The 22934-nt window shown below is 44.3% G+C and overlaps 1 protein-coding gene across 4 annotated transcripts in view; it reads right to left on the bottom strand.

Moving 5' to 3' along the window:
• The window catches only part of TTC28 (tetratricopeptide repeat domain 28), a 108758-nt gene that overhangs the window by 56099 nt on the left and 29725 nt on the right, over nucleotides 1–22934 (bottom strand). Inside the window, exon 1 of one of the 4 annotated variants that reach the window (XM_041488393.1) lies at nucleotides 22776–22928. The exons of 2 other annotated variants lie outside the window; for them this stretch is intronic. In XM_041488393.1, coding sequence (XP_041344327.1) covers nucleotides 22776–22802 — 27 coding nt within the window. In that variant the 5' untranslated portion in view covers nucleotides 22803–22928. Of the gene's footprint in view, nucleotides 1–6211; nucleotides 6265–22775; nucleotides 22929–22934 lie in introns of those variants that run through there. One more of the 4 variants, XM_041488395.1, reaches the window with a different exon arrangement.

Below are 22934 nucleotides of genomic sequence, written 5' to 3'. Positions count from 1 at the left end.
GCATTGCCTGTACTGGACTACCAGAAAACAATGTAATCTACCTTCCTTTATTCATCATACAGAAAATGGCACCAGACGGTCCAAATGCTAGTTAGCAGCTTCTATTCCTACAGGCCAGGAGAACAGCAGGAGTACTGGCTGCATTTCCAACTTTGCTATTGAACTCACTGGATTTGTGTCAGTTCCATAAAAGTGCCAAATTTCTTATTATTCCCATTAATGAATGTGTGTCTAAGGAGCAAGGCTCTCTCTGTGGAGGACATGAGCAGCTCCCCTGTGCAGAGGCACTTTCTGTCTCTTCAACAGACAGCTGCCCTAGGCAACATCACCTGGAAATTCTTATTCCAACATCTTTAACTTGCCTTTAAAGTTATCTTTAAGTAACTTTAAGTTACAACTGTACTTAATTCAAATAACTGGAATGGGCAGGAGAGAGCATTTTATTACAGAACATACCTGAATTTAAGAGGCTGCATGCTTTCTAATGACAGCCATGCCTAAGTTCTGTGCCTAGGGCAAGCCAGTAAAGGGCAGGCTCTGTTCCCTCCTCATACACCCTCTCCATTCTTCATCTGGCTGAAATTATTCAAGTGATGACAAAGAAAGCAAAAGCTGTGTCTATATAGACAAGTTCTGGTCTTTCTCACATATCCTGTGAACTCCATTACTTGTGTAAGGTCTTGGCTTGGAAGAAAATATTCTAAGTTCTGAGGTATTTGGCATGCCTTGGTATGGTGACTCCAACCTTGATTCAGACTTTCCACCCCCAGGAATCCCAGGAGAAATGAAGACATTTTTCTGTACATCCACAGGAAAATTTCTCCTTCGTCAGGCGATGAGTTCATAGTATTAATTTCAGTTCTCTTTTCTAAAATTATCCACCACAGACTAAAATTTCCACACAGCAGATACTGGGGCATTGCTCTGTTAGGATACACTCAGCAGAAGGGATTCTCACAAGGCCAGAGCTTGCCTGCCTGCAGAGCTCTGGACTCCTGAGAAAGTTATTAGGGCTGCACAGAAAACTGCAAATCATGCAGAAATAGTTACAGACAGACCAAAATCAAAGGGAAATGTTTGATGTGTGACAGTTCCTTCCAGCTAATGGGAAATCACTACATCCAGACTCTGATGTCAGGAAGGTACCAGGTGGTAGAAGTACAAATATGAGGGGACATGCTAAGCCAAGAGAGATCCTGCACTTCCAGAGGCACAGTTCAGGAATGCTGGAGGAGAAAACCAAGCAGTGCCCTGCCACGGGATCCCAGTTCACTGGAGCTGCTCAGCAGCAGAATCTGGTGTGTTAATTCTCTCCTGACTAACAGACACAGCAACTGCCCCTACAAAACCAACAGCTTGAGGCTTATGGTACTGAGGATCTGTTCAGCATTCTGCAACACAACACCCCATGGGAACAGCTCCACTCCAGCCAGGAGCCCCTGGGCACCAGGCAGGCACCACTGGCACAGACCTCCTCAGCTGTGCCCCCGAGGACAAACCTTCCTTAAGCATTTCCTCCAACTTCCTCTTCCACTGGCATTTCCCAAAGGATGTTCTGACAGCCAGGTCATGGCTGTTCAGCTGTGGCATTCGTGCAGGGTAAATGCAGCCACAGTGAAAACTCTGTCTCTAGGGAAGGAGAAAGCTCACAGTAATTACAGCTCACTGAGAAACCCCCAGCAACAGGGATGGCTGTAGACTCTTCCCTGTCTGTGAATTGTACAAATTTGAACTTTGGGTGAGAGATTTAATACACTAAGCACCAGGCAAGTCTCCCCCACAAGGTACCAAGAGCAAGCAGGAGAACAAAGAGAAGAAAGCACTGCCTGCTGCTTGCCACCGGCCTGCAGCCCTGTCAGAGCGCTGGGAGGAGAACAAGCAGGCTTAGTGAATAATTGAAGATACAGTGATGAAATCTCAGAATGTCAGAGGCATAATACAGTTTTGTAGGTTTCATCATGAAGCCTTGAATTCCCAAATAAGACACACTGAATAATTTATCTCCATGTCAGTACTGGGTCATCAGCTGTTCACTCACAGCACGCTTCAAGACACTTGAATGGGTCTGAACAGACTAAAGAACAGGGTCCAGAGGGAAGAGGTGATGAAAACTCAACTCACTCACCCTTCCAAACACTAAGCTCAGATAAAAATGTGTAGAGCCCTCAGTCATGCCCTGTGCATGAGGTCCCACAGGTTCTGAACCTGACCAGGGAGCTCTCCTGTGCTGGCTTCAGGCTGGCACTGGCCACCCTGTCACCCAGACTCAGGCTCATCCAGCTCAGATCCAGAGGCTCACCTGTCTGTAGTATCTCAAAGCCCCCAGCCACAGCTCTGTGCCACTAAAAACCACTTGCTCAGCAGAGCAGGGGATGAACACTGCAGAGCCTTTGCCCAGACATCGTTTGGAGCTTGCCAGGTAGCTATGTGCACTCAAGATTTTATTGTTTAAGTGTTATTTTTTTCACATTTTTAACATTCACTGCTGGGGCAGGTACCTGTGCAGCAATCCATACCCAGACTGTTTAATCAATAACTGTATGGCAGTGAGTAAAAATCCCTGCATTTCCAAGTGGAATTCCACAGTTGCCACACCCAACCACCCATGATGGGATCAGAGAGCACAGCTCAATCTGTCTGGGCAATCTGCTTTCCTAGAAATCTGCTTTAGATAATATGAGCACACAGGCAGGTCACACACAACAAAGCTTGTAGGATTTAAATCAATTCTCAACCACCAAAGACTTTCCCACGTACTAATATCCTGAAACAGCCCCCATCAATACTGACTGACCTGGTAGCATGAGTAATTACCTCCTAGTTCATCCTTTAAATGACAGAGGAATCCTTCCCAGCTGAGCTATTCCCCTGAGCATCTCCCTAGGAAGAAGGAGCAGTATTCAGAAGCAGAGCTGCATGCCTGTAGCTTTCCCTGTGGAAAAGGCAAGCAGTCACCAAGGAATTCCCCTTTCCACCTATGCTGACAGGAATTTTGTAATATATCGGATTATTTGAGGAGAAAAAATTAAATGCAACACAACTACATTGGCACATATTCTTTTGGCTTTCACAATAATACATTTTTCTATTTTCTCTTAAAAATATAATTTAAACGAAAGAGTCTAGATTAAATTGCAGTAAATTTCCTGAGGCATTAATTATGTCCATTCATTATTTGTAAAATACAACAAACTTTTCAAAGGTTCTTAGTATCATCACTTATACAGTGGGATTTGTGCACCGGTGATTATCAGTAACTGAATATAGAGAGTCAGAAAACACCTGGGTGCTAAAAAGGCAGGGGAGATGTTTCAAAAAGAAATGGGAAAGTGACACTTAGGAGTCTGGAAAGAACTGGTCATTTAAATGACAACGTGCCAGACAAAGGCAAAAGACAAGGAATGAAGAAATCAAATTCACTTAAGTGAGCACGTGTGTGCACTCATGCATATGCAACAGGAAAAAGACAGCCAGCCACAGATCAATCATGCTAACAGACCATATGAACATCAGAAAATGCAGGTCTGAGATAGTCTGTATCCAGTGGGATAAAAAAAGAGACATAAACAAAGGTACAACTGCCACAACTGCACCAGTGTCACTGTGTCCCTGCGCTGTCCTGCAGCAATTTTTTCTGCAGATCAGTTAAGCAGTCTTTCATTCAATTATTGCCTAATTAAGTGAAAAACAAGAACATCATCCTTTAGGTCTTTGTTAACACTTCAGTAAATAATTCCAAGCTTTTCTCTCATTAAATGACAATCTTTCAAGGCATCTGTTCTTTCTCATCACACATCTCCAAATATTCTTCCAATCAGGGTGTCACAGCTCAAGAAGGACACCACTGTGCAAGATGACAACCACCACACTGGGTCTAACAAAAGCTCCTGCAGTCACCTACTTGTGACTCACTACAACTGGAAATGGCAAGACAGGAGCTGTGTGTGCATCACAGCCCACAGCTTTGAGTGGGAGAGTTCTGCAAAGCTCCATTTTTCACTTAACCAGACAATGAATAGGTGAAAGTTAAAAACTTCTCCTGAAAAATGAAACAATTAGGAAGTGCCTTTTTGTGGGAACATGCTGCTTTCACAGCAGCATGACAGAGGTTATTTTGAACTTATTACTTCCACTGGATTCAGCTGTAAGTAATTAAATTTCGTCATAGAAGTCTGATCTATAAATGGAACCTACAGAAGCAATTACCAGAGCTTCCACTGGATCAGGAAGCAATGGCCTGCTCTGTTTGATGTAAACTGAAAAGAACATTATTTATACTGCATGAGAAGTCACAGTAACATGGTCCCCTTGCAGAGATTTGCTTTGAAAATTACAGTTTTCAGTGAAGAGAGTCACAGGTTATAAATTCCAGCCATGCTCTGCTCCTTCCACTTGAACAGTCTCAGAGGCAAAAAAGACAATTGTATGATACAATTTAAAAGAACTGTTTTGGCTCCTGTTCTGCACACAGAAACCACATGAAGGAGAAGTTAATTAAACATGCAAGAGATGGGGTGACTAAGCATCAAGATTTTTAGAATTATATCTTTTGATATGTTATTTGGGTCTGTTTGGAATCCTGACTATGCAGAATCTGATGGATCTGTGAACCCAGTGGGTCTCTCTCAGCCCAGCCCCTGAGCATGCACTTTTTCACTCCTCAAACCCCTCTGTACAACTGGACTTGATCAGGAAACGCTTCCAGAATTGTATTCTGAACACAGCGGTGGAGAGGTGCAGCCTGACAACATTTGCTGAGGACACCAAACTGAGTGGGGAAATGAACACTTGGGAAGGGAGAGCCAACCTGCAGAAAGACCAGGACAGGCTGGAAGAGCGTGCAAACAATTTTCTATCTTTCTCCACAGGCAAAACCACTGAAGTGCAGCACCAACTTGCGCAGGAGAAACAGCTGAATCCTGCTCTGCCTTGTCAAGAAGATGAAGAGCTTGCGTGCTGCTAGAAGTGAGATGTGCCACATGCTCACCGAATTTGAATCCCCATCTGGAGCTGCAGCCCAGGTGGCAGAAGGTCATGGCAGTCAACTCCTCTGTGCTCAGACATCAGCATTGCCATCAATATTTCATTGCTCCCCTTCATGGTACAGGCAAGGATAACAACCTACTCTTCATCACATTTCTTTTACTTCACAGAGGAGAGAAGAAACAATACTCTGTTAGCAAGTGCAACACAATTAACAGAGTAATAATGATGAAAACTACTGCACCTTGTAAAATCTTTGCTTGGTTGTAAAGAGTTCTTTGACTACTAATGGCATTGTGCAATGAGGTCTGCAGCAGCTTGGCAGCCATTAGCAATGATTCACTGCCACAAGGCACTTCTCAACCAACATATTCAGGAATCAGAATTCTGACTTTCCTGGTCAATCTCTGGGCATAAAAATACAAGAAAAACAGAGGCACAGATCCCCACACACTGAATATAATATAGAGAATTGTTATAAATATTCTGTAGGGCATTCGCTATCAGACAAAAATTGATATTTTTATATTTATAATTTGATAAGGAATGTGCTAGGGCCATCCCTCAGTGGGACTGAACACACAGATTATGCACACTTTCATGCTACTGTGGCAAAATTGCAAACACACAGCCAAGCTCTGAAAAATGGCCATGTGATAGTTCTCACACAAGGCAGCCTACAGCCAAAAAATAAGTCAACATACTTTAGCAGATCAAGAAATCCTCTAGCAGTCTCTTCAGGGAAACCACTTTGAGCCTGAAGCTTCTTAAGCCTGCCTAGGACAAACTTTTTCGAGGACCATCTTGGTATTCTGACATTGTGTTAGAAGACTCTCCTTAACAAAACCCAAACTAAAAAATGCACAAACAAAAATCTTTACCGGAAAACCTGAAAAAATTCCAGTCTGGGAAAACCTGTCCCCCATAAGATTGCCTGTTTGGCAGCCAACCATCAGCTGCTGTCCTACACCAACCCTGGCAATCACCACCTCAGACACTGGGCACCTCTTACACCAGATCCCTCCTTTGAGGAAAGCAGTTTATAAACAATGATGCTGACATGTAATTCTGTGGATATGCATTTAATTTACAGCTGGGAGATTCTGTACAACAATGAGGAGAAAAGCAGTCAACAGCCACCATATTTCCAACAAGAACATCTGCTCCATGCCCAGCAGACACAGCAGTTCCAGCCACAGCAATTCTCATGCCACGTGCAGCACCTTACCCCTGCCACATCTCATCTCACATCTATCCTAGAGAGGGACACAGCAGTTACAGACCTGGGTAGGAGTAAATGTTCCTTCAGTAATTCAGTCCCATTTAAAAAAAAAAAAATGAAAAAGTAATTCAGCAGGGTCTGAAGGTTTCAATTTCAATCATCTCCCCTCTGCCATTTCACGTGACTGCTCCCAAAGGAAATCCTGCTTGGAGGCATCACTATTTCATGTACCTGAGTCAATAAGCCTCGATCTGAAATACACAATTCCAAGAAAATACACTATCCCAATGCCTTTAAAGGCACCCATCCCTACCCTACACACACACACTGACGCTCTCTTTTGCACACACAAGCCTCAGTACACTGCCTATCAAGCATCTCCTTACATCACTCATCACCTGCCTCATCTCCCCCAGCTCCTCCTGGCTCCTGCCAGACCCCACGTGGCTGAGCACAGCCCCCAAGAGCAGGGACAAAGCCGACCCACAAGCACAGGATATTGCCTCAAATAGGTTATTTATTATTCCCAGCCACACAGGAAAAAACAGAGTGCTACCACAGTTTATACTGGCAAAGATATGTTAGATAATGTAAAAGATTTGCTTTGAACTATCAACAAGGTAGAAAATTATGACAACAACCCTTCTCCCAGGACTTGGTATTATAAGCAGGTGGGAAAGAAAACTTTTAAGCCACCACTTCAGTTAAAGTAGATCTTTAGCCTGAAGGCAAAGAAAGATTCAGCTGTAACTGAAGTCTGGAATCTCCAAAACATGTTTTGCATTTATTAAGATATTATTAACATCAGTAGAGAAAATAACCGGCCAATTCATACAGCAGCCCACACTCATGTAAAGGTTGTTAAAAATGCAATTCAGTGGCAGAGGTAGGAATGCAGCTGCCATGAAATGCAGAGCACAGACACCTGGCAGAAGGCATGAAAGCAGCATCCTGGAAATATCATCTAAAATAACACTCATTTCTGCAGTTGCTGGTTCTGGAAGTAAAATCCTGGATCCCACTTTAAAATCAAGGCAGTCCAAACTGCTGAACCAAAGCAACTCACACAGCTACTGACTGTGTGAGTATTCATCTTCCGAAATCCCAGGAACCTGCAGCAGGACAATGCCACAGAGAGGTGACCTCTTCTCAGCCTGATCACATTAACCTGATGAAAAAGCCAGGAAAGGCCTTTTTCTGACAATTCATTGTTCTCTGTTCAGAGAGTCCCACCCAAACTGGATGGACCCTGCAGATGCAGCCACAGAAGCCAAAGGGACATAAAACCAGAGAGCCACTGCAGCACCAATCTTCACTTTACATTCCTACCTCTATTTGAAACATTTTAAGTGCATTCATCAGTAAATTAAAAAGCAACAGCTCAAGTCACTGGATTCACAGCAAAAGACAACTGAACACCCAACATCATTGTTGGGAAATTTTCCTATTTAACAGTTTGCCCCTTTCTACTGTAATTCCATTGCCCTCATCATCCCACACTGAATAATCTCTCCCTGACACATCCCTGTTTATACACATTCCATAATCACAGACTTTTATGTTCCCTACTCAGTCAGTTATCCAAATGATACAAATTCTGCCCCTTTGATCTTTCCTCATACATCAATCCCTCCAGGCCCCTAATCACTTTTTTCACTCTTCTCTGAACTCCCTCCAGTAATGATGTGATTCTAATCCTCTGAAAGGAGAGGTTTTTGGCTCCAGTTCTTCCCACAGATGCAAGCAAACTAATTCAGAGAGACTCCACAAGCTCTGTGCATAGCACTGTCACCAGCCACCACACATTAGACAGTGACACCGAAACAAAGATGGAATTGTGTTGTGAATGCTGGAGAGCCAGAAGCTAAAGGAACCACAATGAAAATTAAAACAATGAGCTGATCAGTGCTTTATACAGTCACCAGGACTTCAGGGCAGTTTCCTGCCGGATGCTCTGAAGAAGCCAGGGTGACTGTCCCAGGGTTTTACAGAACTACAGCTCCTGTGGCAGCTCCATGATAAATAAATACCCCAAGAAAATGGTGCACAGAGCAAAGCCCAGGGCCCTGCCCACAGCCTGGAAGCTGTTTCACAGTTACCACAGGACACCCTGCAGCAGCTGCAAGTGATATGAGCCCTGCTTAAACTGATCAAATGCCTGGCATCCCACCAGAGTAGGAGACACTATTCACACCTCCACCAAAGGCCCTGGCCAGCATGAGAGCCTCCAGAGGGTACACAAGACCCGTCTGCCATCATTCAAAACCAGTTGTGAACAATTTCCAAACTGAATTACAACAAACTGACTCCAATTTGACAGCCAGTAAGTAAACAACCTTTAAATTCTACCCACAGATGTGTTGCCTGATTAGTGTATTCTTTGCTACAGTTCTGGCAAAGGAAGGTACATCAGAATCCACACGACTTGCCTGTTGCAGAAAACTCCCCATTTTATGCACAGGGATTATACTGGGTCCCCAGTCATACTGGAATTACAAGTATCCCAAGCAGGATCCCATGGGCACACCATCACCTCTCCTCTGGGGAAGATGCCCTGACTTCTCACACACCATGTGAAAGCCAGGAGAAGCCTTATGCAAAAAACAGATGGCAGAAATAGCTCAAAATGCTGCATTTCAATGATTAAGAGGTATCAGAGTAAGAGAGAGACAGCTTGTGTTGGGCCACAAAGCATTACATCTGAGACTGTATGTCTGGGAGGGCACTGTGCTGTGAGCATGGAGAAGATGGAATTCATCAAAGCAGGATTCAAACCAGAAAAATGCTGATGGAAGCAGGATGATGGGAATTGCAGGCACAGCAGGAGCCGCCATCTCAGCACCACTGTAATGGCCACTGGTGACACGTCTCCATGGCAGCGGGGACTGAGGTGGAACCGCTGCAGGAGAAGGGACAGCCCCCATCCCAGGGGGACAGGAGGCCAAGCAGGACACACTACAGTAGTGGCAGATGGGCTCTTTCCCTCATGTGTTCTTATAAGAGAGACTTGAGATAAATGGAAAAGAAAACACTCCTGAAGTTGGTCCCTAACAAAGCCAGTTCCTGAGCCTCAGCACCTCAGACCTTCCCCATCAGATGGAGGCACAGGGCTGCAGTGTAACAACCCCAGGATAAGAACCCCTGAAACAGGTCCAGGTGAAAACTGGGACACTGATTTCAATGCAACTTTAAGTGACCTTTTGCAGGAGACAAAAGCAACAGTGCTGCATTCAAAGTCCTAATGAGAGCAGGTGAACACCTCAATAGATTCAAGGCGGGCCAAGTGAGAGCCTGAGATTAGCTCAGCTGGTTAGAGCACGGTGCTAACAATGCCAGGGCCATGGGGTTCATCCCCATATGGGCCACTCACTTAAGAGCTGGACTTGATGATCCTTCTGAGTCCCTTCCAACTCAAGACTATTCTGGGATTCTCTGAAAGAGTATTTTCCAATTAAAATAAGTATCAGGCAAGGAAATGCCTGTGTCTCACTGAAACCTGTAGTGGTCAAATGGATTCAACTGGACATGGCAAATGGAACAGCAGCAAATACAGAGAGTGGGGACACCTCCTTGTAACACCTCCACTCACTGTCACAACCCAGACAGACAAGGGGTACAGCTTCAGGTGAAGATAGTGACCCTTTGGACACTGGATGAAATGCCATGAGGCACATCCTAGCTCCAAAGGGATGAAACAGAGCATCTGTGTACATGGCACCATTATCTTGGGGTGGGGTCCAGGGTTTCTAGGATTTATTACAGAAGCCACACACTTTTCATGGAAGTAGATAATTCAACCATTATCAGGACCATAAGGACTCCAGCAGACTTGTTAATAATGTCTCTAGAAATGACTGCAAGGCTTGAGGTCACTTTTGCTGCAATGCAATGCAAATGAGTACAGGTTAATACAGCTAACACTTATAATGGGATGAATCCTAGTTTCAACTATTGCAACAAAAAAATATATCAGTCAATGCCGAGATGATTAACAAGATAAGATTAAGGTTAAAACTAGAAAATCTATTAACCTGTTTAAGAAGTAAATGTGGCAACTGGCAGGTCATCAGTCTCTTAAGCCTCTAGGGTGCAGATGCTCTAAGCAAGCAGGAGAGGGACCGAGGCAGCCAAAAGCTCTGTGTGAAGGTTACTGGATCTGTTACTGCCTTGTCAAACCACAAGGGACATTACTTCTCCCTAAACTCAGCAGAGTGAGCCACAGACCATCAGCTCCCACTGCCACAGACTCCATGTACCACAACCCCCGGATGGGTAGGATCTGGGAAGAAAGAGCTAGTAAGAGGTTCAACATACAAAAAGAAGCACAAAGAAAAGAAATCAGCATCTAGAATGGCAGATTCAATTTCATGTCTATATCCTAACAGCTGTGAATTCAGCTCATAACAAAAGTTTTAGTCAGAAAACTACATTCACCCATTCTGCTTGTCCTAGGCTGCATATATGCTTGTCATTCAACTGTCACACTTATCCATTCACTGTGTACTGTGAAAACAATTGTAAAGAATTTTAATTATGCCTCAGAAGACACATCATCTCCAGGAGAGAGAGACGCATGGTCCACCTGCATATTTAAGTCTAATTTCCCTCAGGAAAATTTTCCTCTAATGCATTATTTCACATCAGACAGCCTACCACACAGAGCAACTTGCCAGGCTGCACTAATTGTTAACAGTTTCAGGTTTATCACATCCTGCTTTTTAAAGCCACGTACAGACCCAGTCAGGATTGTGAGAGCACAAAGACAACCTATTCAGAGGGATGCCGACCTACAGAAGAAAACAAATGCTGTAGGTGGGAAAATGAAGACAAAAAAGACAGTGATTCAACCTGTATCCCAGAACCTTGAACTGAAGCATGACTGCAACTGGGCAGTTCCCACCTTGATGCCATCAAGTCCTTGCCTGAGATCAAACTGAACAGGGTATTTTTGCTGCTAAGACCTTTGTTCTGTAACAGTGAGAACCTAAATGCATTCCTACTCTTCCAGGATTTCTTCTGTGCATTGAAGAAAACTAGGGGAAAGTTAAAGGAATTGTGGCTTTCGGGAATTCCCTCACTGAGTGCCTGCGCAAAATACTAAATATTTCCCTACATTTCTTTACCCATCAAAACACAGACCTAGCCATTCTAATCACTGCACACATCAATATCCAAAACAAAAGACCTCTAGACTTGGAAGAGAGAGGATTTCACAGGCAAAAGGCTGCAAAGAACAGTACCCAGGCCACTGGAGCTCCTCCTCACTAATTATCCCAGAGTGTCCATTTGCTATGTAACCCAGGGAGAAGTGTGTCAGACTGTGGCAAAGCTGTCTTCAGCAGCTTATGGAATGTTTCTCCGAGCCCTGATGCAATTAACTGCCAGTAAAGTGCTGAGGCAGGCAGAATTAGGAAGCTATAACAAATCAAGTATATAATCCTACACCATTTACATTTAAAACAGCTGAATTGCTTTTAACTCACAGAGCTGTAGCATGTTTACAGTTTCATTCCATCTGATCTAGATGTCCTATTCCCCAACCAGGACAAATTAAAAAATCCAGTTTCAAAGCAAAAATGGGGAAAGACTCAAAAACAGAGTACAGCTCTCCAGAGCTCCCTGACCCAGGTGCCAAGACTGGCCATGCTGAGCCACCAGCACACCCTCAAAGTCACTGCAAACACTCAGAACCACTACAAAAAAAATCATGATTACCCCAGAAGCTCTTGTTTAGCTCAAAGGAAGTTTGAGTAATGTACAATATGGAGATTGCTGGGTCCAGGAAACGCTTTCCCATAAAAACAAGCATGCACAAACTCCAACATTCTTGCTGTAATAGCCAGTTAGCTGCAGAGAGAGTAAAGCAACTGCTGCTAAAGTGTTATAAAACTTTGTGGTGGGAGAGGGGGGAGGTATGAGGGGAAATGGACATTCCCATAGACTGAAGACTTCTAAGGAGGTCTATTAAAAAACCCCAAAAACCCACAAACAAACACACACACAAACCTGCTTCTTAAAAGACAATAAAAGCAAGGTTTAACAAGGTCTTAAGCTTAATCTACAGTGTAAGAAAAATAAGATACACTATTCAACACAAATGTCTTCAGCAATCCTGGCACAAAATGGTTGGGCAGACCAGATCCAACAGCTACTGAGGATGATGGGCATTTCTCTGCTAACTTAGCTGACTTTTAGCCTGGACTGTTGGATGGACTTTGCTGCTACTGCTCAGAAGATAATGCCAGTTAGAAAGGAAAGCAGCACAGAGAATCCATCAAATGCTTTTAACTTCTGCCAGCTACACAAAGAACACAATTAATGTCTAAGAAAAACTTATAAAAGTGACACCTGTACTCAAACAACTCATCACCATCCAACCAGCTGCATTACAACTGGGACACCCTCTGAGCAAGTGCTGACAGATTTTCCTGATTCCCACAGCTGGCCTTCCCACCCTTCCCCAGGACAAGGACATGCAGGACACCCAGGGGTGCTGGCCTCACTGCCCAGCCACTCACACTGCTGGAACTGCTTTAACTGCAGGAACAACGCTGATTTCAAAGGATCATGGACTTGTTTAGAGACACCCGAGCTGGAGCACAGCTGGGGCTCATGCCCATATGGCAAATTTCTCTCTTTAATCTAACTTTGATAGTGAGATCTGTTAAATCTTTGATTTTATTGGCAGATACTGACTGTATTTGCCTAACCTCTGAAGCCTGATGATTGACAGTGTTAATGTACTTTTTAATAGATGAAAAGGGAAATGACAGCTTTTGGCTCACTTTCAAGCATATTTCTTCACTGCAAAATACTCTACAGCTCAACCTGCTTTTCATACAACCTAAGAAATCTCTATTCTTTATAGTGTTGCTAATAACTGGTGGCATGCTGAAGAAAACTGTAGCTCAATAGGAACACTTACTGTGGGAGCTACTTTACTTCCTGAAAGGAAGATGTTTTCTTCCTTTCTTTAATCTCAGCTGCATTGATCTGATCTTAGAAAATCCCAGACAGAAGTTAAACATTACCTCAAAATGATTTCTCCACTCTTTCTACACCAAACAAAGCTTACCCTCAGACTTTTCAAGTGCAGCAGTTGTAACAAGACACTGGTGGTTCCAGCATCAAAGGTGATCTGTGTGGAGTGCTGAGGCTGAGGGACTGCACTGTTCCACAAGAAGGAAGCTGTCCACAGAATCCCTGGTTCTATGGTTTGGTCTGGAAGGGACATTAAAGCTCATCCTGTTCCACCCCCTGCCATGGGCAGGGACACCTTCCACTATCCCAGGTTGCTTCAAACCCCATCCAACCTGGCCTTGGACACTTCCAGGGATGGGGCAGCCACAGCTGCTCTGGGCAACCTGGGCCAGAGCCTCAGCATTCCCACATGGAAGAATTTCTAGCATGTCTGAGGAGGGGAAAGCTGTGGTTTGCATTACATGTTGTGAGAGACTGGCAAAGGTGTTTCTCTGCCCAGATATCCTTGTCACAAGTCTGCATCTGAGCAAGAGCTCATATTCAGAACCCAGAAATTCATGAAAGGGCTCTCCAACCATAACAGAGTAACATTTCTATGGAAAATGGGATGGTGCCAAGTCATAAGAGTCTCTGCAAAGGCCTAATTAACATGAATAACACAGCTGGATATTTTATGTATCAGTTAAGTCCCTCCTTCCTGCCACTTAAGAGTAAAAATAGTTGAATGTTTTATGGAGGTTAATTCACGCTTGCTTAGGTGTGATTCCACTTTAAGAGAGGGCAGAATAGACTCTTGCAGCCATCCATATAGGAGGCACATGGACAGCCTGTCTAGATGGTGTTTGCTGAAGGAAGTCACAGCATAGCGGGTTTGTCAGAGAAATGTGAATAGTTGCCAGACTATCAAAGGAATTGCCTTTCCTTCCATTCCAGACTTGGGTTTCAGGGTAGATGAGCTGATATCATCACCTGGCAGGTTACAAGATAATGAGAAAAGGAAAGAGTAATGGCAAAGTACAAAGAAAAATAAAAAGAAATCTAAAAGAAAAACAGCATGGCTTACCAGGAGGTCAGACAGTTGGTTTTATCCCTCTGATGGCTGTTTAGTTCAGAATACAATCTGGCATGCTTCTTTACAAATACACAACATCTCAATTAATCTGAGGTGGCAGCAGCTCCCAGACCTGCACAATCCCTTTGGACCCTGCACCAGAGCACTGGCCAAGAGAAGCATCTTGGCTACCAAAGCCTCTGCAGTGTGTTCTCTGGGCTGCATGTCCACCTCTGCAGCAGCGAGCCCAGGCTGCAGAGCCTGTCTCCTTCACACACCACCAAGCCCAGGCTGCAGAACCTGTCTCCTTCACACACCACCAAGCCCAGGCTGCAGAGCCTGCCTCCTTCACACACCACCAAGCCCAGGCTGCAGAGCCTGCCCAGCTCGTGAGGTGCCAGCTCCAGCCCAGCTCAACCCACCACTGCAATGCCCAACTGCTCACCTGCTCCATGGCAGGCCAAACAGCAGCTTGTGTCCAGGAAAGATTCAATCACTTATACAGTAACCACAAAAAGTGCTTCTACAAACTGTTCTCCATTAAAAGGACAGAAATTATTTGCAACTGAAGCCACTACACTTAATTCTTATTCAGAGTCTCAGACTAGCCTATCCCATAAACATTCCCACCTCAGCTGTGCAATTTTGTTTCAATGTAGGCAAGAAACTGTGCAAGCCTATATCTGGGTTATTCAAATAGCTGAAGGCACTGAATTGTTAGTGCTGCCCTGGAAAGCATGTAATTATAATTTGCAAAAAGTTGTCACACTTGCATTCATCTCACAATCCTCATTTACTCCATTAAATGTAGTAAGCTACTAAATAATAAAAACAAGAATAAAAGAAACAATAAGTAACTCTGACAGGAAGACCTGTATTTTCACATAATGGAAAAAAACTTTTTTTTTTTGAAAACATGACTTATTACTGTCTACCCAAAAAAACCCAAAAATCACATTAGTACCAGCAAGGCTCAGAGTGAACAGAGGTGCTGAAGAGCCAAGCCCCCTCTAACCAAACACACTTTCCAAGGGTCACTCCCAAGCAGCACAGGCACTGGATCCACACAGCATCAGAGGCTGCCCCAGGGTGAGCAGGGCAGGAGCAGCTCTGGCCAGGCAGCTGTGCTCCTGGGGAACAAACCCAAGCTATGCTGGCAGCACAATCCATACAGCTTTAATAAATATCCCAGTAGGAATGTTACTGACACTTCTAACTGTGGCTTACCAAAGCGTAATGGTCTCAGAGATTGTTCCAATTAAGCTGATGACACAGACAGGTATTTTATTATTTATAAAGCCCTCGTTTTTGCAGCAAAGGAGATAGCAAACTGAGAGCATTTCCCTATTCATTACTCTAAACCTTTTCAAACCAGCATCTCTGCAAAAAATCCCTCTATGCTGGGCTTCTGCTGTTACTCCACATTAGGAGCAGTCATGAACCATAGTGTTTGCCTCACATAGGGAATCTTTTTCCATTCCTCCAGAGACAAACTTTCCTTCCCAAACACTCTGTGGCTGAACCAGTCCATCCAACCTGTATCAAGGAATTCTACAATTTCGTTTTGCCTGTATTTTCTCAGATTTGTATGCTTAGCTGCTCCTGTCAAACTAATATTCCAAGTTCCAGTTAAATATACTTAGTGATACAAGCTGCTGCGTCTTACAAATTGACCCAGGAATCCCTATTACAAGCGTTGATTTACCAGAGCAGGGTATTTCTGCTTAAATAAAGTAACACAGAGAAGAACATTATACATATACTAAAAAGCACTAATGTCATTTGGCAGATGAAGACTTCATTTTTTCCACAAAACACTGCGAAGTGACATTGAAAGTAATCAGAAAGACTTCAAATCATGAAATTATTTTCCAGTGTTCAATTCAAATACAGAACTCTGACAAACATGCACAAACACAGCAAGATGATGAGCTTTGCAGAGCAGTGCTTACAAATCCACCCTGACTCCAGGGTGCAGGTACAATGCACATATCATGCACCCTTGCTATAAGGGATAAGTTCTTACCTTAGCCAGCTCTCTCATCCTCTTCTTTCACCTTCACCTACATTTAACTTCATGCTCATTTTTAACCTCTTTTGTCAGCTCTTGAAGTAACAGACCCAGTTTAAGAGAAGCTTTGTGCATGTAATGGATTTTTCTTCTAAACCAAAGTAAGCTCTAGTAGAAATTCACATGGATGAGCAGGACTGAAGGGATGATTTTAGGTATATCAGAAGGTTACAAGGCCCATACACAGGAATTAAGGAAGATTGCATTAATCGTCTAAAAGGATTCAAATATTGCAAGTAGAGCAATTCCATTTCCTAACAGGAACAAATTCTAACAATTTCCCTTGCAGAAATTTCCATAATTACAAGTAATAATTATCTTCTTGACTGAAATTCTGCAGTACAGCACTTACTGCAAAGGACATTCCCATCAAATGCTCTATTTAGGAAATAGAGGAGGAATATTTTCCTGGTGAATTGTATGTTGCCATCACATTGATTAACCCACGCTTCGGCTCTGCCAAAATATGCATCTATCTTTGATAACCTTAACAAGAATCACCAAACCCTACTTAATAACCCTATAATTAGGTTTTTGTAAAACCCTAAAATATACAGATTTTTAGAAGTGCATGCAGAAGAAGAGGAATAGATCATATCCACAGATTACACCAAATGAAGATCAGTTATAACACTGCATATTGGACATACAGCTCTTTTCTGCTGAGGGAATCAAAGGCTCCAAGACAGCATTTGGATATGCATTCCTTTTCAGGCAATAAGGACAAGTATGGCAACAGCTGCTCCAGTATTTGCAAAAACTGTATAAACGCAAACAAAATACCAGAGGTTACAAGAAACTAATATTTGCATTTGTTGCTTTTGTGCATAAGGAAAATGTCTGTCAGCTGTTCTCCTTGTGCATAAGGAAAATGTCTGTCAGGAACATGTAGTGTCAGTTATTCACCATTTTTCATAAGCAAATATGTACAATCCCACATCTCTTGTGACCAGCTGTGGGAACAGAGTCCACTGGACTGCTGCTGCCTCTGTACATCTCTGTTATCCTATAATATCCCAATTCAGCCTTCCAGCAGTACAGCAAAACATCCTGCTCCAAGCCTGTGGAAAGGGGAGCAGGATGTTGATTTTCTGCAGCACCCCAGCCATCAGTGACGGGCTCATAGCACAGCATATTCCAGGCATTGCAGAACAAGAGTTTTCAGAGCAAGCTTATCAGAGCTCATGACTGATCCTATAGATAAACAGAATTATCAAAGCATATTTAATGTGTTGAAAGACTCTAAATGGTCACAGGCAGGTGAAAGCCAATCATCCATACAGCAGGAGACCCTGAAGCACAAGAGATGACAAAGGCAACAGCAAATTGATAGTGAGGGATAAAAGGATAACGTTTTGGGGGACCTTCCCCTCGAAAGTTGCTGGCTCTCTGCTGTACACAGTACAGAAAAAGAGCTTGCAACACCAAGCAGGTGTCATGTATCTTACTATGCCCATAAGACTGGAAGTGAAGATACAGAAACTCTTATCAGATATAAAAAACCTTAGATAATGCACTGTGCATTAGTTACAAAGTGCACATTTCATTACACAAATTTGTGGGATAATTAAATGTGTGGGGAATGGGGTAAGACCTATCAGGATTTTGCAGGCTTTTCTACTAGAAATATTCAAATCAGCCCTGTTCCCAGCCAGTCAGCCTTCCCCTCGAGGAGCTGCCCTCATGCTCTCCCCTCTCTGCAAGAAGCTTTTTGATTTCAGTCATTGTTAAGAGGAAGGCAGGACAGTGGTCCATCACAGCAGAACAACAGATTACCAGCTCAGATCGCTATGAATTCAGGCATAACATCATTCCAGAGCCAAGGACTGTATTGCCTTAAATGGAAAAGATCTGCAATATTTAACAGGTCAGGAATACTATCCATTTCTGTTTATTTAAGCATATAAGAGGGTAGATTTAGATTTTAAAAGTCTCTTTAAAAATATAAAATAGGAAAGCTCATGAATACTCCTCTGGTAACTGCCAGTTATGAAAGTGGGGAAAGAAGCAAGGGTGAGAAAGGAAAGGAGGAAAAAGGAGGAAAAATGTTTTGAAAAATTAATTTTCTTATTTTCACCTAATATGAACAGAATTCTGGAAAATCAGTTTGATTTTCCAGCTTAGAAAAATCATGGCATTTGCCACATCAGTAAATCCTAACACAACCCATCCCAGTGCTGCCCATCACCTGCCAACCTGCCCAGAGAAGGACACCAAGGTCAGCTAAGCTCCTGCTCCTTTGCAGGAATTACCAGCCTTGCAAGCATTCCCCAGTCCTTTTCCACAGCATAATCCATTTCACCCCACAACACAAAGTGCAAAAGTGACTTTTACACCAACAGCCCACCCAGGAGCCAGCCCACTCCATTCCCTATGGAAAAGGACTCTAGAGCCTGTGACATTTTAGCTGCAATACAATACAGATTGCAATCACTGTAGATTCCCCACAGTGCTTGCTTGTAAGAGTCACACAGACATCATTACTGACAAGAACAAGGTCACAAAAAGGTATTTCATTGTTTCTAGTGAATAACAGAGGTTGTCCCAGGAACCCAAACACTCCCATTCATCCCCACTTCAGCTCCAAATGGCACAGCAAGAAAACAGCTCCTCTCCCATGGAGAACATGATGTGTGTGCCCAGATTCAGTAGCAGCAGGAACAGATGGAGCCAGGAATGGTGGCACAAAGTTACAGATTACAAGAAAAAAAAACATCTGAGCTTTTGGATCCTACTATTACACAGTGACCAAGATGAAATGCACTATTCCAGTCTCGAGCACGTACTGAAAATCCAAACAGAGGACTTGGACATACCATAATACACACATTCAGATTTTCAAAAAACAAATACAGATCTCCAAGAGAGTAACTTATGGCAGAGAGATAATGAGATTTGCATGAATTTACTAAGAGCATATTTTCTTCTGTACTCCAGGAAAACTGAAGAAGCTGTTTGTACACAGAGGCATTACACATGAATGAATTTTCTTACAGAAATGTTCTTGGTGAATATGCCTAACTTGTGGCAGTCAGGAACAAAGGGATACTCTCAGCTCAGCCCTGTGTTGCTATTGATGATTTACTGAATCCTTCATGACATCCACACCCACCACAGTCAGTTCAGGTTTTGTCCAGCATTTAGTCACAGAATTGATTAGCAATTGATTTCTACATGCAATTTTGTTTAGTCTCTAAACCAGCTGCTGTTATCAGGCTCAAGCAGGCAGAATTTCCCACACTGCTCCTACATATAAACAAGGTGCATTTCATAAACATGAAGCACCACTTTATACACCTTGCTGGCTTGAACAGTTCGGAAAGAAGTGCTCTCACCGGAACTCCAGTACCCCACCAGGCACACACAAGCATAATGATATTTTTATTATTATCCATAGATTCACTATTCTGCATCAGCAAACACAACCACACCACCATCCACACCATTCTTTTCTCCCCTTAGCCCAGAGGCTGCAGCAAATCCTAGCCAACAACAGGTCAGAGCAGCCCAAGGCAAGTCCAGGGCAATGGGATCCAGCAAAAATCACCATTTCACTGAGGAGGGAGCCACTTGAGCCAGCATCCTGTGGGCAGCACACATGGCTCTGCAAGCCAACTGTACCCTGGAGCCAAAGGAAGCTTCAAAAAGAGGTTTTGATACAGGAAAGATTTATTTTCAGACCTACAAAACTGCCAGCCTGCCCTCAGTGCCAGAGAAGATTGTGGAAGAGGTCATCAGAGAAGGGAACAGAGCTGGGGAAGGGTCTGGAGCAAACCTGATGAGGAGCAGCTGCAGGAGTTGGGGAGGCTCAGAGGCTCTTCTCCCTCCCTTCAACTCCCTGAAAGGAGGCTGCAGGCACCTGGGGGTTATTCTCCTGAGTAACAAGTGACAGGACAAGAGGAAATGGCCTCAAGTTATACCAGGGAAGGTAGAGGTTGGATGTTATTGAAAATTTCTTCATGGAAAGAGTTGTCCAGCCCTAGCACAGGCTGCCCAGGGTAACGGTGGAGTCATCCCTGGAAGTGTTCAAAAAATGTTGATGTGGCACAGGGGTACATGCTTTAGTGGTGAACATGGTGATGCAGGGCTGACAGCTGGACTTGGTGATCTTGTCCAAACATAACAATTCTATGATTCTATGAAATTCCTAAAAACCGAGCTGCTGAACACACTGACATGACTGATTTTACGCTTTCCAAAGAATATGATCAGTGTAATGAATCAGTCATGGCTGCAGCCAGACCCTGTACAATTACTGGCTCCTGAGATGCTGTCAGTGCAGTTGTGCTCACCCAAAGGCAGGGGCTGTCTCATGCTGGAATTCCAGCCTGACTTCCCAAGGCAACAGTTTCACACACTGCACTGGCAGCCCCTGGCTCCTGGGCCCAGTGCCTGCATCCCAGGGCCAGCATGGACCTTGCTCTGGACTAGAAGACAAGGATGCAGAGAGAACCTGGAAGGAAGTGGAGCCAGAGGTCAGTCACCAAGGTCCACAGGAAAAGAGTCTTTATTAGTTCTGATGCTTGTGGGAAAAAAATCAGTAAACAAGGGTTATGTTTTTAAACTTAAAAATACATATGGTTTACAACAGGAGTATTTCAGTCACAAGCAAATTCAGTTTTTCACTTGCTGAAGGCAAGAGAACCGGTTACACATTCCAGGCAATAGCTGTATCTGTGAATCACCAGACAAAGGAGCATACTCCAGGGTTACACACAGGACTAATAAACTGCACGAGATTCTATACAGCACCGTTTCACAGCTGTGAAAGCAAATATCTCTCAATGAGCAAAACACCTTAAACATTTAATAATAAAAACATTGGTAAGGGAAAAGAACACAAGTATAAATAAATAAATCAAGGGAGACTCCCGATTCAGTGAAGCAGCACATGCATTCAGCTCTCTTATTTGGGTATTCTAACAGGGACAAGGCAGGGAAATGACTTCTCGGAAGTCACTTGAGGAAAGGACCGGCAGTACCACGGGCTGTGGTGCCACTCAGTGCTGCCCTGTCTCATTTTCTGTGCCACCCAGACCTGGGGCAGCAGAACCTCCTGCGTGGTCTGCACGAGCCCCTTTCCTGAGGCTGCTCCGAGCAGCACATGACGGCAGCACTGCAACGGCACCGGGCCAGCAGAAACCCCAGCCGTGCTCACGTGAGGCTGCTGGCAGCACGGACTGAAGAACCTCTGCTGAGATTCCCTGGGACTACAGCTGAACACACAACCTAGTCCAACACGAACATAGTTTGCATCACGTCACATCAGGAATAGGAATTATTTTTTGCTCAGACAAGCCTGACAGTTCAGAGAAGTTCAGCTGTCTCGTGTACCCTCTACACAATCAAATTTGGTTGCCCAAAATCAACTCGATTTGGACACAGACAATAATGCAGAGAAAAAAAATAACCATCTGACATGGTGATTTAAGCATAAGTGGGTGAGCCAATACAGCCGAGTGAATCCTGACACTCTGAACAGAATCTTCCAGAGCCGAGGAGTCCAGCCAACAGCCAAGAATAATATTTCAGTGGTTCAGTCAATACAGCTGTAACCATGGCCTGGAGGGGTTTCCACAGCCGTAACCACAGGAGTGACTGCACATTCACTTGAAAATAGTAAAAACAGACATTTAAAAATCTACAGCTTGTAGACATCTTAAAACCAGTTTGAAAGAAGGCACAGAGGGGCCTGAAAAATGCACCAACACTCCCACCAAGCTCGACTGTCATCTGTTTATCCTTCTTATGAGACAATGACTTGAAATAAGAACTCCTCTCACTAGGTACAACCACTTGCTTGAAAAAAACCTGAAGGAACAGCTTCAGACTAGCTGAAAAGAGATGAGGTACCCGTGTAGAAAGCCGGAGCTGCAGTGGCACAAGGCACGTTCCATCCAGGACAGTCTAACACCGTTTGTTCGTGTCTCACACTCACAGCCAGAGACACTCTCATGCCTTTCACATATGATTCCTATTTCTTCCCTGATGTAAGACACAGTATCACACAACATGCTACAGAAGAAGCCCTGCTGGTTCAGCAGGCTTTCCCAAAAGAAAAAAAACAAAACAAAACAAAACAAAAAAAACCCACCCAAAAAAGCCCCCAAAAAACCAAACAAAAAACTAAAATAAAAAAAAAAAAAGAAAATAAAAAGTTTAATAGTCCACAGCTGCCAGGAGCAAAGGGTCACTGCCGCAGAGGGGCGGCACAGCCCACTCGGTTTGCTGGGTTTTCCCTTCAAAGAACATCCATAAATCGCACTGCCAAGCGCCATGGAAAAGCGTCCTGCGCCGCGGCCCCGCTCGGACACCGCGCACCGCCCAGCGCGGGGCCCTCGCGGGCACCGGGCCCCGAGCACCGCCCGCACCCCGCCCACGGCTCGCAGCGGCGGCGGCACCTCCCGCGGCGGCCCCGCCGGGGCAGGCAGCGCGACGGGAGCGGGGCGGACCCTGCCGGCACTCACCTTCTTCCGGGGCTGCCATTTCATCATATTTGTAGAGCGGGGACGTGCAGCATCAAGGTGGCGCTGGGGCGGCGGGCGCAGCGGGGCCGTAGCCCGCGGTCATGCTGCCCGGCCCCGCCACCAGGCCCGCGCCGCGTCCCGCGGGACAGCAGCCGGCCC

This window comes from Pyrgilauda ruficollis, unplaced genomic scaffold (genome assembly GCF_017590135.1).
Source record: "Pyrgilauda ruficollis isolate IOZ18807 unplaced genomic scaffold, ASM1759013v1 scaffold9, whole genome shotgun sequence".
Lineage (NCBI taxonomy): Eukaryota > Metazoa > Chordata > Aves > Passeriformes > Passeridae > Pyrgilauda > Pyrgilauda ruficollis.
The sequence above is the reverse complement of the archived record's forward strand: the minus strand, read 5'-3'. Positions and strand labels throughout refer to the sequence as shown.